The sequence below is a fragment of the Bemisia tabaci genome, chromosome 5, assembly GCF_918797505.1.
Source record: "Bemisia tabaci chromosome 5, PGI_BMITA_v3".
Taxonomy (NCBI): domain Eukaryota; kingdom Metazoa; phylum Arthropoda; class Insecta; order Hemiptera; family Aleyrodidae; genus Bemisia; species Bemisia tabaci.
Genome location: NC_092797.1, coordinates 41,084,423 through 41,105,372, shown reverse-complemented (window position 1 = coordinate 41,105,372; position 20,950 = coordinate 41,084,423). Strand labels below are relative to the sequence as shown.

The window sequence follows — 20,950 nt, the reverse complement described above, 5'->3', positions numbered from 1 at the left end:
GTATTCTACCATTGGAAAAGTCTGCCTCGGGCTTTTCACGTAAGACACTATGCCTGTAAGATCATGTGCGGAACTAAGAATTTTTTGTGCGGAAGTTTAAATGGCACGTTATCAAGAGATCTCGGGGAGCATAGAAAAACAATCTACTAAGAGAAGAATGATATCATTCCTCCAGCTGTGAGAGGGTCCAGAGGGGCCTCCTTAGGACAATTTTGATAATTGAGACGTCAGGTGCGTTTTCAGGATTTTTTTTATCGGGAGTTGAGTAAAATTGAGTACCTCAAAGATGTCACACAGTTTTACCGTAGAATCCATTACATTTTCTGAAAGAGGCTAAACAGAATTGATATTCACTTTGCATGATGGAAACACCCATTCCCTAACTCATTTTACAGAGTGAATCGAGGGGTTTGGAGGGCAAGGCGCATAAGTGCAGTTTTTGCTATTTCGAAAAATATGAGTTTGAAGTTTGAGAATTATATGGATCCTTATAGCGGAAAAAAGTTCAAACTGACTTTTTGATGTTTAAAAATTGGAATTTGGAAGTGAATTTTTCACAGAATATGCAACAACCCTATTATTAAATGAACTCATTAATATCTCAATTTTTTCAAAAACTGCACTTAGGTATGCGCTTTCCTTCAAGCCCCTCGATTGTTTTCTTGGATTTTAAAATGCATTAACCTTTTAATGTTTGTTTTTTCTTTTAATTTTAAGCGTGAGGTCCCTTGAAATAGGAAAACACGCAATGTTTTGCTGCAAGGAACAAAGTCAAGGTTCCGGACCTAACTTTCCTCACTTTTCCAGGTTTTCCCTGAATTGTCAAGAACTTCGTCACACAGTCTCAGAAACAACGTATTCGTCGCTAGGTTCCCTACGCAGATGAATGCTTTAACGGATTGCAGAATCAAGTTCGATTATTCTGTATGGGTCTAGTCTCCCTCTCCCCCTCGCTCCCTCTCGATTCCGCCCATATCTAAGGTTCAGTTAACATTGTTCCATTCATACCCCGTCACTTACGCGTGGGTCATTACTGCAACGGCTTAAAGCACGCAACAAAGAGCTCGGTCGACGATAATCGCCGAGAAAAAGCAGCTCGCCTTTGACATCGTTCACTCATATTTACGACTTCGGGTCGATGTCACCTCTGCCGCGCTGAAAAAAAACATCGTAAGAGCCTTGAGACTTTGACATATCTCTTTCAATGAAAAACAAATTTACCAGGAAAATAAAGAAAATTTTCCTGCAAAATTTTCAGACAATTTTGTTTGGTATTTAATCTAAAATGCCTGAAAATTTCAAGGAAAAATATTCAAGACGTTCTTCAAAAATGTATGTTTTATCCGGTAAGATTTGATAACTCTCGAGTGTTCATACGAGGTTCTTCCTTAGCAAGCAGTTTAACTTAGTTGTCGTACGTGGGGCAAAGGGGTGGAGGTATCAGATTGCGAGCATATCAGATGCTGATTGCCCGTGTAAAAGGGACCCCGGGATAAGACGGAGGCCCGGATTACTTTCGCCGTGTAGTGCATGTGGCAAGTGCATGGCGCGCGGCACACAGTGGATCGGGTCATTGGGAGCACTGGAAAAAAAAACACATTGGATCGAGAGTCCAGACTCTTAAAAACATCGACAAGAGAAAATACTCTTGATTCAATCAGATTTTTGCTTGAATCAAAACGAAATCCGCTTAAATTAAGAGGCTTGGTTCTTGATTTAAGCTAGATTCTGATCGAATCAAGAGTACTTTTTCTTGTGGATGTTTTTAAGAGTTTGTACTCTAGATCCAATGTGTGTTTTTTTTTTTAAGTGAGAGGTCGGACAAAATTTGGAAACTTTAAAAGCTCGTAACTCCGTTCATTCAAAGCTTTGAGGTTTGAAAAGTTGTTCCATTGGCGTCCTCATGAAATTTTCCTTTAGAATCACCCCTTAAAATTTTAAATGTGACGAATCAAACATCAAAATTTGCAGTTCTAGTTAAAAATTTCATGTCCGACCTCTCTGATTGACTCGATCCACTGTGCGACACCGCGATGCGTTCGCATAATTAGCGACAAAAGCTCGGCGCAGCCGCGCGTAAAGTCGCGAAGTTGCGTGCGCGAGACCTCGCTTCGAATTGTTCGAATGCATCTTCTGGTCGGTGCTTTGGTTGCCATGTCCGGTCAGAATTGAAGCTTTTCCAAGGACGGAATACCAATAGGGATCCCTTGGACACGGTATGAATTCCGGGTTTTGCACCAGTGACTTCTTCCAGGGTTTCCACGGCTTATCCGCGAACCGTTTAGCTACAACTTCAAACCCCGACTTTCTCCGACTTCAGAATTTTCGAACTCCCTGAATTTTCCTGACCTTTGAGCAGTAATTCGTTGACAAATGCGAAATCCAGATGAAATTTCCCTTTTCGGGAGATTCAAAGTATGGAGAAATGCATTCACAATCCGAAGTTTTTCGCGCTCTCGCAAATCGCACCGGCTAAAGTTGCCAAAATTTCCTGGTAAAAATTGGCGATAAGAGCTGCGTTTCAAAATACCATAGGAATTCCTATAGCCGGCTAAAGAAGGCTACAGAAAATCATATAGCTGGCTGTAAAATGCGGAGAAAATCATACGGCCGGGCTATACGAAGCGATAAAAACTTATGCAGCCGGGCTGTAGTTCCTATCGCCGGGCTTTACACTTAATCGCCTGGCTGTTGCTTTTTTGCCATCGATTATAAAAGGTTATAAGAAATTGTGTAGAAATTCATTAAGTTTGATACGGAACCACCTTAATATTTACAAAACACGCATTTCAAAATCATGAGTTGAATAACGCTGACTCCTCCAAATTAAATATTAGAGCCTAACACAAAGCGGAGCGGCGACGCACTGGCGCCTACAAACCTAACAGGGATACTTCACGCATTGCGCAAACGCGCGAAGTATCCCTGTTAGGTTTGTAGGCGCCAATGCGTGTTTCGCGCTGGCTGCCCGCCTGCCACGGCGCTTGAAGCAACTATTTCACACCAGAGGGATTGCAAAGTATCATACGAAACTGAAGGCACTCTAAATATATTAGTAATGGCAGGCATCCATCAAAGTACGGAGCTTTCCTCGCAAAATAAATCAAGATACTACGGCCCAAAAAGAGAGCAGAATTCCAAAAACTCACCAAGTCCTAGCATCCGTAATTAGTAACGTTTAGCATACACTTTATCGCCTGGCTGTTGCTTAATCGCCATCGCTATAAAGGCTATAAGAAATTGTTGTAGCCGGCTACAGAAGCTATTGGGAATCTTACAGCCGGCTGTAGGTCTATGGTATTTTGGAACACAGATTCTACTTCCAATTTTTACCAGGATTGATCATGATCGTCGCGAATTTCCTCACTTTCCCAGTTTTCCAGATCATTAGAAATCCTGTTCTTTTTGTGGTCAAAAAAACTTTTCCATAAGTGCGTTCTTACAGATCTCGTGTGACGTCACTTTGACAACACCGTCCTCAATCGTAATTGCACCCGATTCACCCGGTCCAGAGTCTCCTGCAGTGAGCCCGGTTACTGCACCAAGAGGCAGCGCTCTGCATTAATGGCTTCATCTCGATTTCTAGTTTCTAACGTTTTATGGTCCTCCATGTCACCTGTTTCATACATCAGGACAAACCATCCACTATTCTGTTACACAGTTACTCGGGTCACCATCCACCTAATCTAATCTTGACTACTTTCTCCCTATCCGTTAGCAGACCCTCGTATCTATTTTATTCTGTAAAATGAGGGCCAAAAGTAACCGAACATAGCTTCACTGAAAGTAATTATTATGCATAATCGTGCATTCATCTGAACAACTGCTTCTCCGATGGATAATTGAGGTTACGGTTTGCTCATTCATTGCGGATTGCCCGTCCCCCATCGCAAATGGCAACGACTTAAGCATCGTCTTACTTCCGTTAGCTGCTCTCGAAATCGCAAAATTTTCGTCAGAACTTGTTTAAAAAAAAAAAAAAAAAAAAAAAAAAAAAAAAAAAAAAAAAAAAAAAAATGTGTACCCTATGGCGTAATTAATGGTGTCGTGCAGTAACAAAATAGAAAAAATAGCGACTCGTCCGTTACAGGGTTGCCACTCTCCTCGGAATCCCGAATTCCCTGAGTTTTCCCTGTTGTTTCAAGAGCTCTTAATTAAAGGAACCGCAAACAACGTCGTACGCCAAAGAGACTAAAACCAAACAGATATAAGAACACAGTATCTGTGAAATTTTCTCGATCGATAGCCATTTAGCGGGATCAAAATCAGATTAAATTAAATGCGCTTCAATTGCAGGAACCTGAGGTAACTAGCGGACTTTTTTTCGGACGTTTTCTTTTCCAGTTTCAGGAGAAACTCCAAATTATTTGCTAAAATTCCCTATTCCCCTTTTCTACAGCACTCTCCTCTCCTGAGTTTTCCAGATTTTCCTAAGAGTTGCAAGCCTGAAATTAGGAGCCGGCAAATTTTTACATTCATTTTGATCAAGAACTCTTTCAACATTCAACCAACGAGTAACCCTTTTAGTCTAAATGGGAATAGAGGTTTCGTTATTGCAAGGCAGTCTGGTTTTTTAACTGTGTCCATGCATCAAGTGCACCCGTCTCTGTCTCTCTTGGTGGTACAGGGTACAGGTAGTGGCAAACGTCGAGTTGTTTTGCCTGGAGATAGTAATCTATCAGGGATCAGCGCCCCTCTCCACCCCTCCTATGCACCGAGTCCCATTTTAAAACTGATTATGATGCTTGGCGTGTTGATGCTTGGAGGGGTGTTTCTCATCGCCTCCTTGATAACTCAATCAACTTTTAATTGTTTTATAAATCTTTCATCTCAGTCTGTTCCCGCTATTCATCCTGTCACATTTTGAGGCGTGGTGAGTTTAGCTCCGAGGACAGTCGGGTGATTCATGTGCAGAATTTGAGAACGTAAGGTTGTGTGTTTCGTGACGCTTGAGGGTAATCAAACGTTTATCGTCGAGGAGTACTTAAGTCATTTTATGGGTTGAGGAACGGGTGAGTTGGTGATTCACAAAAGCTTAAATTCTACGCGTTAGTCATGCCTTTAGCATAGGTGTGAAAATCTAGGAGTATTTTCTGAAGGTGTCTTGTGGGCTGATTGTTGAAATTGATAGACAAAGCTATAGACAAAGAAGACATAGGGAGTATGCAGCGATCCTATTGATTGAAATCGGTGGTTCTCATAGAGTAGGTAAATAATGGACTTCCTGTGGAGTCTCTCGTGGGTTGCCATGATTTAATCTACCTCCTATGTCAATAATTGCAACCACCTGTTTCCTCCGATAGGATCCCTCCATAACCCTTTTGTCTCTTTTGTCTATGGCTTTGTCTATCAATTTCGACAATCAGCCCACTGGCATCCGATTTTCCATGAGAGGTCCGAGTCTTCCTGCGGGCTGATTGTTGGAATTGACAGACAAAGCTATGGACAAAGAGGACAAAAGGGATATGAAGGGATCCTTTTGATGGAAACGGGTGATTGCAATGGACATGGGAGGTAGATAATGGACTAACCTGATCAAAGCTTTGATATTTCGATCTAAATGGACCAAAGGCGATACTCCGAACGAATTACCTTTCAGTACCAAAATCTCTGTTCCAAAGAACGGTTAAATTTTAGTTTAGCCAAAACGATCTGTTTTAAATTTTCGAACTAGAAATAGTTGGCTTGAGTTTTCGAGTCCTGTATGAAGTGTTACTCGATGAGTCGCGTGTAGCTGAAACGAGGATCTATCGGTAACAAGTGGTAATTAGCACCTCAGTGTCTGACGCATGTTTATGACCGATGAACAAGACAGGTATCGCGCCTGCAGCCCGCTAGCAGCTATCCGCGAGCGTCAAATGGTTCAGGAAGTCACTTGATCTCTAGTCTGATCTTGAAGAAAGTTAAGGAGGTTTGGCAACAGAAACACTCTGTCTCCATGAGATAGGACCTCGATCGAGACGCTTGTGGCTGGCAATAGACAGTCAAATTGGACGTAGTACTGCCAAACGGAACTATGTGCATTAACTCATGAGACCTGAGACCCATGAGAATAGACGTGTTGCAGGGCTCATGTCATAATGCACATGTTCCGTTTGGCAGAAATACGTCCAATTGTTGGGCGGAATCAGTACAAAGCTTGTTTTAGATAAATTTCCTGAACTGTTTGTAGAAAGTCACCGAGAATGGGAAAGGAGGAGTACCGATAAGGGTCAAAATCCTAGAGTCCCAGAATTTTTCAAAATCAGCTGACGGCGTATACTTTCATACATATTTAGATTTTGGTGATAATCACGTTTTTCAGCCTCAAAACGACGGCAAAACTGGTGTCCAAAGGCAACAATCAGCTGAAATGTGCGTTTTTTCAGTGTTCTACCTCGGATTTCATGTCAGGCGTAATGGTGATCGACTCTGTAGAATCTGCAAAAATTTTACGGCTCAAATAGTCTCAAACGACATATTTGAAATAAGTACATCGACGTACCTTTGGGCTCAGAATGAAATCTGAGATAAGGCTGAGAAAACATGAATTTTAGCCGATTTCGGCCTTCGAACCCTGGTTTGGATCTCCGTGTTGAGGACGAAAAATATAAGTAGTGCCAAAACCTTCATATTTTTGAACGATTTTCGTCGTAAACTGTGAAACATCGTGAAATCCTGTGCTTTTGGGAGGGCCAATTTTGTCTCTTGTACATTCCCTTCTTTTATGAGTAGCAACTTATACTGAGAGTCCAAATTCTATCTGAAATGTGTGGGTTGCGGATGAAACCGAGAGCCATTGTTCACAGGAAAATTTTTTCCATTATGTATTTTTCTTCTCCTCTTGAATTCTTATAATGATCCTCGGAAAATTTAAAATTAAACGATCTTCAACAACTGTGAGATCAGTTGAGGGGCTTGGAGGATAAGGCGCAGTTGCTATTTCGAGAAATACGTGTTTAAAGTTTCGAAATTATATGGATCCTCGTGGCGGAAAAAAGTTCAAACTGACTTTTTGATGCTTAAAAATTGGAGTTTGGGAGCAAATTTTTCACAGAATATGCATTAAGACTAGTTTTACTTGAAATTAATAATATCTCACACTGGAAAAAAACCACATTGGATCTAGAGTCCAGACTCTTAAAAACATCGACAAGAAAAAATACTCTTGAATCAATCGAATTTTTGCTTAAATCAAGAACCAAGCCTCTTAATTTGAGCGGATTTCTTTTTGATTTAAGCTTAAATCTGATTGAATCAAGAGTATTTTTTCTTGTCAATGTTTTCAAGAGTCTGAACTTAAGATCCAATGTGTTTTTTTTTTTTTTTTTTATGCGCCTTGTCCTTCAAGCCCCTCAGTTATTCTTCCAGAGCGCGGTGGGGTCCAACAACGCATGGTGTCAACAAACGCAACTTTCAACACTTTCTTCCTACTCGTAAAATCATGTAATATCACACGGATACATATTCATCTCACGGTGAGAGATCATTTGCATGGTTCACCGAAAACATTGCCTAATTTCACGTAAACCTGAAGCAAAATAGGAATGAAACTCGCGAGACAAGGCCGCTCGAGGCGACGGAGAACGCGTAATACGGTTCTGCATACGACTTGAATAGCTGGCGATTGGAGGACAAGCAAGAGAATTGAGCGAGGATTATCGCGTTTTACTAAGGACTTTAATGACAGCCAGACTCATCCATGTAAATGGATCTGGGACGTGACATTATGTGACGAAGCCGGGAGCGTACACAGTTACTCCAGCACGCGCGCCTTCACTTTCGTGGTCCTTTTCGTGCGACGTGACTTTTCAGCCGGGTTCAGAGCCGGAGTTTACCTTTGTTCCCCTCTCCCGCTCGTTGTTTCACGCCGAGTTAATCTCCGAAAGTGTACCTAATAAAACTCCGAGGCAGAAGAAGAGCATATCCACGCGTGAGGTAATGGACTGAAACGAGTAATGCTGAAATTGCGGAAGACGCCGGCGCCGAGGCTGTAATCTGCCGTGCTACGGAAGAACGCCGTATGTACATTCGAGAGTTGCCAAATTTCACTTGAGAAAACATGTGTTTTTGACGACGATCTTGTACATTTTTCTTTTAAAGTTTCAGATATTTTAGATTCAACTGCGTACAAAATAGTCTGAAAATTTTGGAGAAAAAGGTTCACAATTTTCCGAGTAAATTCGGTTTTTATCGAAGGAGACTTGGCAACGTCTGAAGGCTCATACGTCGTACTTCTTTAGCAAGGCAGTAATGCCGTAACGGCAAACCGCCGGGAAAACCTGCTTCAATCTCATGTTGATCATAATCGATATTGGACATTGCTTTTTATTGTGTGGTACGGTCAGCGTTAAGTTAACAAATATCCACATGAAGCTCTTTGAAAGAAGGACCTATGTACTTGATTGGTCCAATCACTTAGAGGGAAAAATGGCCCTTTCGCGGTTTGGAGAGCGGAAATTTCTTCCTCATTTGATTTCTCGTCTATAGAGGGTCCTAAATGAGAATCCAAATTTTACCCCTCGACAAATTATAGGAATCCCCCAAAATCGAAAAAAAAAAACTGTTCAAAATTGGATATTATCTCTCGTTATTTTCGGCTAGTATCGCAAGCTTTGAGAGCAGAACTTTCTTTCTCGGAAATAAATTTGGATTCTCGTTTAGGACCTTCTATAGACGAGAAAAAAGTTCCGCTCTCAAAACCGCATAAAAATTACAAATGACTCGACTAAATAAAGTAGGACTACTAATAACATTATCATTACAAGAGATGCATACAAAACTGGAACAAGGGCATGACGTGCTTTGTGATAAATCGATTGACTTATCATTTGAACCTACGGAAAAGGATCGATAATCGATTCTTTACCACAGCTTCAAACGGGGAAATATCGATGATCAATCATTCACCCTTCGCCACAGAACTGGAAGGGATGGACTCGGACAGGAAAATCGGGATAAGGAAGGCCTATATTTTTTGCATAACTTTAAAACTTTCCTTGATTAGAACTAGTTCTTCACGAAATTTGAAAAAAAGAACAAAAGTTCACTTGTATATGAGTAGAATTTCTCTACTGATGGCAGTAAAATACCCTAATGTAATGAGTAGAATTTCTGCTGATCTATATTGACCAGAAACGAGTGGATGGACAGCTAATTTCAAATAAAGAGCACTTGTAGGCACCACCCAACTGTTGAATTAAAGTTCTTGGTTCTTTATAAAGTTTCCTCGATCGCAGTCACCTTCTTTAGTCACTCTATAAAAAGCACTGATGAAGTTTCCTCCTTAAATTTTTCAAAGCCTTCGGAAAAATGTCACAAAAAACTGTTAAATAGACAAAAACGAAGAAAAAATACTCACCCTCCGACTGGTGTGGGCTGATTTTTGTCTATTTGAGGATTCTGCGCTGCCCCAAATTGAAAACTTAACTCCGAGAGTAGAAGTACTAATGAGATGCATTGGAGGAACTTCGACTGGCGTCGATGACACAATTGAAACATATTTTAATTAAATTGATCTAGTTTGATTCGATTTTATTCGAATGTTCAGTTTATATCAACTTTTACACGACTTTCCCATTTTCAACAGGTTTTCGTTCGAGTTCGGACTGAGTATGCGAAACAAAAGTAAAAAGACGATTTATGAGCGACCACAGTTTGTTTCAAAACTGTTAGTACTTTAAACATTCCCAGAATTTCAAAGGGGCGGGAGGTTTCGTTTATGAAAATTTTAATGCTAAGTTTCAAATTTTTCTTTGATCCGTGAGCAAGCGGGGATCAAGTATGCAATCGCGCATGGGGCGTTAACTCAAGGTGCCCCAAAATATCTCAGGACCTCCCCTTTTTCTTTCCTATACTATGAGAGGCATCTGCTGGATTCCGCTTTGAGATCATTTAAATGACTGAAATTATGAGAATGCCTATCATTAAGAATCTGAAGAGCTTATATGTTTTGAGTTTTTACGTAGATGCAAGATTGTTTCTACAGAGACATTTCTTTTTTTGGTTTTTTCCCCAGCTGGTTTAGTGACTTATATCCAGTTAGAAATTTACAGCCATGTATGGACTCTATTCATTGTCGTTAGACATCAGGAGACAGGCGCGTCCATGCTCTAAGTTTTCCAAATTATCTGGGATCGAGGCAGAGTAATTTGATCCGGTAGATTCAATCGTCAGTTCCGTGAAAGAGTGACACATTTTCTCGGATTTCAAAATTCTCTTACTTTTCAGAGCTCTTGAACATAAAACTCCCGACTTTTCCCTGACTTTTCAGGGGTTTTGTTTTGTTTTTGGTCATTTGTCATCCTTCATAAAAATCATCTCCACTAACAAGTTCTGGTGCAAAGTCTCTTGAATTTTAATAAAAACAGCAATCTTTTGACTAGAAAAAACATTTCAAAGCTCCGCATCGAAATTTACTAACTATATCTGATTTTTCAGGAACTGGCAACATTATCAGACTCTCATAAATTTTCCCTTGTAATTTCCCTATAAATTCGTCACCACTACAGGGATTTGAACCCAGGACCTGCTAATCTAAAAGCTGATACTCTGAATACTGAGCCAACCTAGCCAGTTTTTAGGTGTTCTTAAAATGCAATAGCGGACTTATTCCTAAAACGCAAAGGTCCAAAAACTAATTTTCCTGATTTTTAGAATTATTCCTAACTTTATCGAAACCTGCCACCCTCTTGATCCAGAGATAAAACTCGCAACAACACATTACGAAATGGAAGAGATTTCAAACCGAGAAACTAACGAGAACGCAGGCTGATTCATCGTGAGTCATAGACGAAAGGCGAAGACACAGGGCGCAGGGGCGGAGAGGGACTCATGGGGGGTCGGGAAAAGCGCGCGAAATTCAAAGGGACACGACGCGATCGCGGACCGTGTCAGACCGGACTCGGGCGAGGACCGGAGAGGACTGGCGACCGGACCGGACAAGACGGACTGAGAACTGAGGACCGATGAGGACTCGGGACAGAGGATAAGCGTCGCCGAGGCTTTTGGAATATCGGGAGGGGAGGGGTCGGGCCGTCATAGGAGCAGGGCCGCCCGCTGGACCCAAGTTCAGGTCCACCCATTCAGAAAAAAAGCTGGTCGGTGGATAGTGACGTCACCCGGTGCATCAAAGTTTATAGAAGTCGCGATGCATTCGTCGTCCTCCCAACATAACATCGCTCTTTTAGCGTGCGGGCGTATATCGATTACTGTACGAGCTTTAGAAAGCATGAATTTATGTATAAAACAGAGCTCATGAGGAAATTGAGATACGCCCTTCGGCCAAAGAAGTGATGAAAAGGACGTAACTTCATCGCGATAAACCCTCTTGCGGTCAGATCGTTGAAATTAATAGACAAATAAGCGATAGACAAAGAAGACATAGCAAGTATGGAGCAATCCTAATGGTTGAAATGGTTCGTTTCTATAGACTAGGGGAGAAAATTATGGACTTACACTATAGGGCCGCTCGTGGATTGCCGTTAGTCAGTCTTTTAATTATCTGCATTTTCGTCCATTACCACCGCCCGCTTCCACCAATAGGATACCTCCATATCCCTTTTGTCTTCTTTGTCTATATCTTTGTCTATCAATGCCAAAAATCAGCCTGTTCATATCGACGGTTAAAGTGCGAAACCACGTACCTCCATTTGCGACGTTGAAGACTTCCGGTCATACCGTATTTTTTCTTTGGAGAACGAGTCAATTTAGTTTCTTGAGAACTTCCTTAATTTTTCTTCTCCATTAGCAGACTATTCTGTATGAATTTCAAGCCATAAAGTTGGCTTGCTTCTCCTTGAAATAATATAGAATAGGAGCGGAAACTTTGAAAAACAGCGATGGAGATACATGGTTTCGCACTTGGCTATCGATACTTTCGATAAGTCAGCATCTTGAACGTTCGCGAAAATAAGGTATCGGTTTAATATTTTTAAGATACTCATACTCAATTTATACTCAATAATCACCCATAGTGCGCATTGTAGGGATTCCTGCTGTGCTTTCACATAGTTGTCCGGAGTTTGCTCACAAAGTTTCAAAATTTTCGTCCTTCAGCAAAAAGCCGCAACAGCTGAGGTACCATGGCATCGTTGAAAATGAACACTGCTCCACTACACAGTCACGGGACAGCCACTCAGTGCGTCTCAACTTGTCAGAAAAATAAGCCTGCATTTTGTCGATTCTGGCTTGAGTGGTTGAGATTCCTCTTCAGCCTGTCAAACATTTTTTGTTGGCAAATCGGAATGTAAAAACCGTATCTTAGATCAACGGCTCTTGGAAACCCTGGGCATAAAAGAAGAAAACCATTTCGTTGGCTGTGCTTCGAAACTAGATAACTTCAATCGCAAAAGTTAAAACTTTCCCCGGATAATTAATGTTTTTGGATGGAAAACAAATCAAACATTATGTTGGACATTTTTAAAGGGTGACCATAGAATAGTGAATCAAGGTCTCATCAAATTTCGAGTCAAATTGTTGATTTATTTGCCCTCTGAATGAATGTGCAAATTTTGCAGCAATTTAAAACGTTACAATTATTGCGATATCAATGGCCAAAGCGCGAAACTATACGTACCTCCATTGCAGTGTTTCAGAATTTCCGCTCCTATTTTATTTACTCGAAGAGAAATAGGTAAACTTTACGACTTGACATTCGTAAAGAATATATTCTGCTAATACAGAAGAAAAATGAAGGAAGTTCTCGTGAAATTACGTTGACTAGTTTTCGGAAGAAAAAATAAAATGACAGGAAATCTGCAACGTCGCGAACGTAGATTCATGGTTCTGCACTTACGTGGCTTGAAGTTAGCCATCGACGTGCTGCCTACCACGAGACCGAGAAGAACATAACGCAGTGGCTGGAGCAACTATTCGAACACAGCGGCAGTGTGTGTGGTATAAGGCTATACAGATATAGCTATAAAGATAAATCGGATTCAGAAAAAAAATTACAAACGAGTAAAGGTGACAAAATTTCTCATTTCCTGAGAGTATATGTCTAATTTTGTCGTCTTTCTGTGATACAATATACAGCACCTGTAATTAGTCAAGTTAAGACTAAGAGAGAAACCTAACACGGACTTTGGCCTGGAACGGCGCAGAGAGCAATGATGACGAGAACTTAAGGTGAAAAGGAGAAACCCTCGGCGCGGCGCGGCGCGGCGGTCGGCATGTAACACATATTAGCGCCTACAAGACTACATGAATACTTCACGCATTGCGTCAAAGACAGTGTAGTCGCTGCGGTCGGCAGCGGGCGGCGTGAAACGTATAGCGCCTACAAGACTGCATGAATACTTCACGCATTGCGTCAAACACAGTGCATGCAGCAGCGGTCGGCGTGGTAGGAATACTTTACGCATTGCGCCAAACACTGTGCGATCAGCGCATCGCGGCGGCGAAAGTTAAAATTATTAGACCACATTTATGTTCGTTCTTTCATAATTTTTTCGTTCATTTCATTAAATATACCTTGTCCACACAGAGATAGGTTTACGGAACTTAACTTTCGCGCCAAGTTCCGTGAACTTTTGCTAGTGGTGTTGACAGGGCGTTCGCAAAAAATATGTCCAACAAACGTGTCTTATGCACCCCCTCCCCCCTCCGGCACGTTCACTTGATGGTTTTTATTGATGTTTCAAAACGAATGAGAAGAAGGCGGCAAAATACAGGCGGCTCATGGATGGCAAGTAAGAAAATCCGGCCCTGCACCGGTGAGAAAAGCATTCTCTCGGAGGAGAAAACTATTCTCTCAAAAAATTGACTTAAATTGGAATTTTTGGCCTTGCTTTCCCCGAAAAATATTGTGGATCCAGCACTATTTTACCACCTTGAACATACAGTTCGGATTGCATTGTTAGTGTTTTTTTTTGTTGTTGTTCAACAATCCATTAGCGTCTCTCATTTCCCCCTGAGTCTATAACGCGACCAACCGTTTCAACCAATAGGATCACTCCATTTTCTCTGTATTTCTTTGTCTATGGCTGTGTCTATCAATTTCCACAATCAGCCCGCACGATTGCGGCGGATGCACTTCTCAGAGATGGGAGCGACGCGAACGCTGAGAACCACCGGTTCGATCCATTACATATTAGCCGTTGACCATTACCACGCCCACATGCATGCCACACTGGCACTGATACCACCGGACCGGGCAACCGGCGAGAGAACCTCCACATAAACATTAAACATTAACATAAGCAAAGAGCCAGTCCTTAGCAGAGGCGCCCAGGTCGGCAAAGGACTACGTGGCAGGGACGGCCGGGGGATTTCAATTTGAAATAATTGTCCTCTCCTAGCTCAATTTGCGCCGTTTCCCTAGTTCCAGAGCCGGGCGTGAGGATGTAATTGTTTAGAGCTCATCTTCGCGACGACGCCGAAGCCGCCGCGGCGAGCTTGAAAGGCGACTTAAAGGGTAGTTGAGTGTAAAAGGTAAAGTGAGATAAAGGGAGCTCGCCGGGTGGGGGGAGTTGGCGCGTTACAAGCGGGGGCGTAATTGTTGTAAATAAACAAGTGATTAGACGGCCGGTCGGAAATTGATGACCTTAGACCCCCATCACGCAACTTTGATCTTGACCCATCATTCTGCATCCTTTCGCGCTCTTGAAGCACCACCTGGGAATGTCTCGAAATTTCAACAGGGATTCGCTCATACTTCATACTGCCGTGCTAAGAAAAAACGCCGTATGAGCCTTCAGACATTGAAAAATTCCCCCCTATAAAAACCGACTTCACTGGAAATTTTTTGAATGTTTTGTTTCAAAATTTTTAGACGATTTTGTTCGCAATTTGATCTAGAATACCTGCAAATTTCGAAGAAAAATATGGGTAACTTTCCTAAAAAAATGCTTGATTAATCTGGGGAAATTTGGCAACTATCGAATGCTCATACGGCGTTTTCCCTTAGCACGGCAGTATACTCCTCAGAGCTTAAATGTGCTTGTTAAGAGATGGATTTGCCGTTTTTAACCAGAATCAGTCTAACTACATCAAACGTTGCCGAATTTCCTTTCAAATTCAAATTTGAATAATTTCATACTTTCAAATTTGATACTCACACTCAATTTCATATTCATACTTCGACAGAAAAATAACCGTGGTTCTGTCTTGAAACTGAGTGAGTTATCCATGATCTAGGAGGAATGTATAGAAAGCCTTGACAAATTATGTTGTTAGGATTTTTGTTTAAAAAAAAAAATACAACTTTAGAGGACATTAGGCTACGTGAAATGCAGTTCAGCTGATTTTGATTACATCCATCCATTTGATATCTGCGTCACAACTCAAAAGGAACACGGGAAAGATAAAATATTGGAATAAAATAATGTGCAATATCTTTCGGCAAAAAGCTTCATCATTTGGTCAATAAATGCCAATTTTAAATGATCAATAGAATTAGAAAGACAGACAGTTTGCAATGCACAGAATAATTGCGACTCATTTCAACAAATGGAGCCCCTTCAATTAGTGGGTAGGCAACATACACAACACTCCGAACCAGTACCATTGATTTTGCCAAGTGATCGCGATATTATTGCTACTGCATCGGAGTGTTGTGTGCGTTGTCTATCTACTAATTGAAGGGGCTTCATTTGTTGAAATAAGTCACAATTTTTCTATGAATTGCAAAGTGTCTACTGTTTCATAGAGCTAATTCTATTGATTTCAGTGTTATTCCTTAGGAGAATACTTGTATCCTTCTTCGGAGCGCGAATATTGACCGTGGAGCGACAGTGTTAAAAAGGCTGCTCACGATCAGTCGAGGAGATAAATGAGCGTCATCTCGGCCTGCACTTTTCCCTGGTGTGTCTTCAATCTTCATTCCCCAGTGACCGCTGCCGCCCCTGTTCTTGGCGGCATCTCGCGGAACCGTAAAGAGGATCTAGCTCAAGGTTTCGGGCCGGCTAACTAACTCAAATGAGTGCTACTTTTCTCTCTGTCGGCTCCCGCCTTCCAATCCAATTTTCCCGCCAAGTGTCTCGTTTCCATCCGACTCGAATTTCAGAGACCCTCGCTTGTACACCTTCCGCTTCGGGTAAATTGGACTGACGGTCGTTTTGCGTGCGGGCCCCCCATTTAACGTCATTCTTGCTCACATAATCTATCTAAGTACATAAAATTTTTTTTACCACATTTTCATACATAGAGTAGAGAATTTGCAGGTGTCAGAAACCTGATGAATTTCGTGTTTAAGTGCAAACTACTGAGTGAACTGAACACGAGAATACCTTTGGTTCATGAACTGAACAATTATTGGAGAAGATATGACAAAATCTGCGAAAATACGTGTGTTTAAATGGGAAATGCCGCCAGATGATGACGTCATTAGGCGGTGCATTTTCTTACTTTTAAATCTATTTTTATACAATTTCCAATATTGGAAAAAAATTATAAAAAATACTGCGAAATCAGCTCTTTAAGCACTTTCAGATGAAGTAATAAAAAATTTGCCTGCAAATTCTCCATTGAAGGGTTTTTTGCATTTTGTTAAGCAGCAATTGGATCACATTTAGCAAAAAGGACCCAGCACGAATACAGTTAGTAAAAAGTTTGCCTCTTCATAATGACCTTAAAAATCTCCCAGAATAGCAGATACCTAGTCTTTACTTACAACCAAAATTGTTATTTTTAAAGGAAAATCATTGTGTAAATAATTTTAATACCGTACACGTACTAATTGGAAGTATTTCAAAAGACAAAAAAAAGTCATGCGATTTTGAAAACACTGTAATCGCGCTCGTCCCTTTTTGCTAAACGTGATCCAATGAGCAGTAGAAAAAGTTAGAACCGGACGACGGCTAAACGCGGGAAACACATCTCAAAATGCGGCGTAGCAACTTTCCACTCGTTTTTTTTATTTCTTTAAAGCAAAATAATCCGTTATTACTTGAAATGTTCTTCGATTTTTCTGTGCTCTTGTCAAGACTATTTCGTAAAAAATTCAATCGTGAATATTCGTTGGTTTTCCAACAGAAAAATAAAGATATGGCATTTTTTTGTTCCAGTCTAGATCTCTTCTTTGGCATGGTTGAAAAGCAACAGGTGACATTCGTCAAAGGTTGGCAACAACTCCCTCCAACACGAAATTTTCGCACATCACGCATCGGGCACCGCTAAAAAGTCAACGCAAGTTGAAACGCCTTCAATGTTGTGGTATGCAACATGACCATCCAATGAGTGCAAATAGTTGCATCAAGGCGTTATTAGTGGTATCGTGTGAAGTTGGTCGGCAGATACTGACGTAAATTGAAAAGACTTCAATTTCGTGAGTATGCAAAATGGAAATCCATCGTGCACGAATATTTACATCCAGGCGTTGTTTTAATATCACGATGTGTCCGTCAGTAGAAAAACTACGAGCCGCTTAGTGACTATTTCCATTCGTACAGGAAACGAAATTATGTTTACATTGTTTCGTTTGTCTGTTTGTTGTACCACTCAAGAACAAAAACACTGCCTTTTTGGGGCAATTGTGGCGAGTAAAGTTGGGCTCAAATTAAAATTATTGAATAGATTTAAGAAAGCTTATTGAAGAAAGCATGACCAGACCATCAAGGTGAGGATGAGGAACAAAATAGCTAGAAAGATGAAAAGAAAGAGAAAGCAGGTAAATAATAGTCTTTGAGATCATTTTACTTCTAATGAAATTGAAAAATAACTTTTTCTGTAAAAAAGTTACTGACACAATAACAAAGGAGTAAAAACTTTAACATAATAATTGTACTGATAGTTTTTTCAGGATGTTGATCCCCACTTGAAAACGAGGTGCAGATACTTTGGCGGCAAGGCTGCCCAGTTTCAACCTTCAACTAAGGAGAAGAAAAAGAATTAAAGATTTAGAAGTGAAAATGTGTAAATATCTTCCGTTATTTAGGAGTAGCTGACATTAATTTTGATACAAATTTGCATCAAATTTTTTGAAAATAGGAAAGATGCAAAGTTTCGTGTTGCACCTAATTAATAGAGGATTCTGAATTGATTACTTGAGAGTCAGTAAAAAACACTAACCGCTAGTTTTTTCATTATCCTGACTCATTTCGACCAGGCTAACACCCATCTTCGCGAATTCTACCGTGACTAAATTGATTCAGCTCATTGTAGTCTTGAGAAATCTTACTCAAAGAGACAAAATGAGAAATAAACCCCAAAGGTTTAGCAAAGTTTATCATTATCTTTTCATACGACAGAATAAAGAAACATCAAGAGAGACAAATTACAGAAGATAGAGATGCACCATCACCAATGAGAAATTATTATTATTTAATGATAAAAAAATGAAATTGGAAACTCACCAAGTACAAGAACAGACAAGGCAAGCAGGATTCCTCCACGACAACATACATTTGGAAAAAAACCTTAGCAGGTGGCTTCACATAGAGTGGATGGTGTCTCGTGTTTGTAAACCACAACCCACAGAGAGAGAACAATTGATTCAAAACTTTACAATTCCAATCCTCTCAAGTTGTAAATCCTACATGGGGTAAAAATAAGTCAATAAAAAAATAAATAAAAAACAATCTATTAAATTGCTATGAGCAAAGGGTTACGAAAATCCTTGATGAGTAAAAATCAGAGTTACAAGAACAAGAGGAAGCAAAAATTCAACTATTATCACAATCTCATGAAAAAATGACTGGTTTACTGCTTTAATGGCTTCTAAGAAGTCCACAGTAATATATGTTCATATTATTTAAGCTGTGCACCTAATTGCTTGGTAAATTTTTTTGACTTCTTTTACTTGTTAATAAGACTTAAAACTGAGGAGATATTACATGAGCATGCTGTCACTTGGAAACTAACCATATTGAAGTGTAGTTTCAATTTTCAACAGTTAGGGAATTAAACATGATTTTCGTTCATATGATTTTGTCTAATGGTTCATCAATTTTTATCATTCTTTAGATATGATTCAAATGAATTTTGGGAGTATTCATTAAATTCATCATTATTATCACCAGATTTCTGTATTAAATAAATGATATACAAGTATTCCCTCCATACTTACCATTAAAGATGCTTTCATGGCTTTGTTATCTTCCACAGAATTAAATGTTTATTTCGGTCATACTGAAAATATTGAGGGAAGTCTAAGGGCACCTGTTCAACCATCCAAGATTTATTTGATGGTTTTGTACGAGTCTGATCAAAGTATTTCCAAAAATGCTCATAACAAGGAGCAACTGTGTCCAAATCATCCAGCGTAAAAACGTACCTGTAAGAAAAAATTTAGTATCACTCACTTCAAATTCAGTTGTATCATTACATATCAAATTTATACCTTTGTGCTTTAAAAAATATAATTTGATGTGCAAACATTTTTGCCATTTGATTTGTTTCTTATTTATCAGAAAAACCTTCTGAGTAAAACAGAATTCTTCAAAAAATATTCTTAAGGATCTCAGAATTTTTGAGGAATGAGTACTTACTTTCCTATTTGTGCTTTTATGCTCATTAAAAAAAATAAATGAATTGCTTATTTCTTTGAAATTTTGAACAATTTTGAACATTTAAATAATACTCACCTCCTTTCCAAGCAGATGTAAAGTATTTTGGGAGTGGAAAGCATTTTTTCGATTGATTTTACAAACTCTTCTGTAACATCATTATCATAGATTACTGAAAAAGAAGAAAACATTAGGTTAGAGAGGGAGAAATCCAAACTTCGATTTAACAACAGAATTAAGAGTTGTGCCTGTAGTTACGCAGCCATCTTACAAACTTTGAAGAAAACTGGTTCTGCTGATGCATGTGAGAAATTTGTGATGACTATGTTTACGAGTAAACAACTACTGATGCCTTTTTGATTGAAAATAGTGGCTGATGCTGTTCAGAAAAGGGGATACCTACAGTGTTCAAACGAGATTTTTTTTAAATATTGTACACCATTAAAAATATTAGTTCTAATGTTATTGAGACTTATTGACAAAAATCAATTTTGTTGAGTTAATGATTCTTAGATGTTCAGAACAACTATTTGTAGCCACTCTTTTTAACTTCAGCTTGATATTTTTCCTATGTCTGGATTCAGATTTTTAAATCTATTCCTATTTTCTTCCATAGGCTTGGTACAGAGGAAACCTAAATTGAAGAGTCAAGTCTGAATTGAATTTTGAAACAGCTTTGCTTTACTAATATTACAAGGAGTGGTAGCGACCCCACCAAGCCTATAGAGATCCTCCTTTGCGAACAGGTGGCAGAAACTGCTTATTTACACAAAATGTCTCATACAATTATTACGGGGGAGGGGAGCCTACACGCATAATGAAAATCAAGAAAAGGGACTTACCATCAGCAGCTAGGATAATATTGCATTCCTTTATTGCTTTCTCAAGCTCAAAGTTCCAATTTCTTTCATAAAAATTTAATGGAAAAATTTGAATGCATGATTTTGCAAGAGCTTTGTTGGCATCAAAATTTTTCTTCAACAGCGCCAAGATACCACCAATATCTACATCTGTGAAAAAAAGAGAAGAAATTTGGATAGAACATCAATTTAAAGAAAGCACAATGAAATCATCATTTTGTAGACAAAATTAGCAGTTTGATCCCACTCTTTCTCTCTCGAGCATCATTTGGAAGTATGTATGCTGAAAAGAGCAATGCTGAATGCAAATCCTACCCACACAGCTCCTTTCAGCATAAATGCGTCCATTCTAAAAAGAAAAATACTAACCTGTTGCAACTACTCGTTTTGCAAAAATCGATGCTACAATGCTTGTTAATCCCATCCCGGCTCCAACTTCTAAGACGTTTTTGTCCAAGAATGTCTTCATTCCATGGTGTAGAATAAAGTCTGCTAAAAGTAGAGCACCTCGCCATACTTGCAAGCCAACTGTTGCCAAAGGAGTGCTGAGACTATGTTCTGAAACACAGATCAGATACTTACATCAGATCAAAAGCCACCTTGATTGAGAGCTAAACATTACAGTCGAATCAGTGAGGAAGGCAAAACACTAAAGCGAATGTTAGA

At 39.8% G+C, this 20,950-nt stretch overlaps 1 protein-coding gene and 1 long non-coding RNA gene across 4 annotated transcripts in view; one reads left to right on the top strand and one right to left on the bottom strand.

Annotated features, from left to right (window-relative positions):
* The first annotated feature begins 7,377 nt into the window (after nucleotides 1-7,377).
* Nucleotides 7,378-18,939, top strand: LOC140224655 (uncharacterized). Its single transcript, XR_011899915.1, has 2 exons — nucleotides 7,378-7,917; nucleotides 16,986-18,939. It is a non-coding gene; the product is annotated as an uncharacterized lncRNA (long non-coding RNA).
* The window catches only part of LOC109040763 (methyltransferase-like protein 22), a 29,177-nt gene continuing 25,819 nt past the window's right edge, over nucleotides 17,593-20,950 (bottom strand). For 2 of the 3 annotated variants that reach the window (XM_072300727.1, XM_072300728.1), the window contains exons 3-7: nucleotides 20,654-20,842; nucleotides 20,267-20,434; nucleotides 19,503-19,596; nucleotides 18,986-19,192; nucleotides 17,593-18,451 (exon numbers count right to left, since the gene is read on the bottom strand). In XM_072300727.1, the coding sequence (XP_072156828.1) occupies nucleotides 19,000-19,192; nucleotides 19,503-19,596; nucleotides 20,267-20,434; nucleotides 20,654-20,842 (644 nt within the window). In that variant the 3' untranslated portion in view covers nucleotides 17,593-18,451; nucleotides 18,986-18,999. The remainder of the gene's footprint in view (nucleotides 18,452-18,985; nucleotides 19,193-19,502; nucleotides 19,597-20,266; nucleotides 20,435-20,653; nucleotides 20,843-20,950) is intronic. The other variant, XR_011899914.1, reaches the window with a different exon arrangement.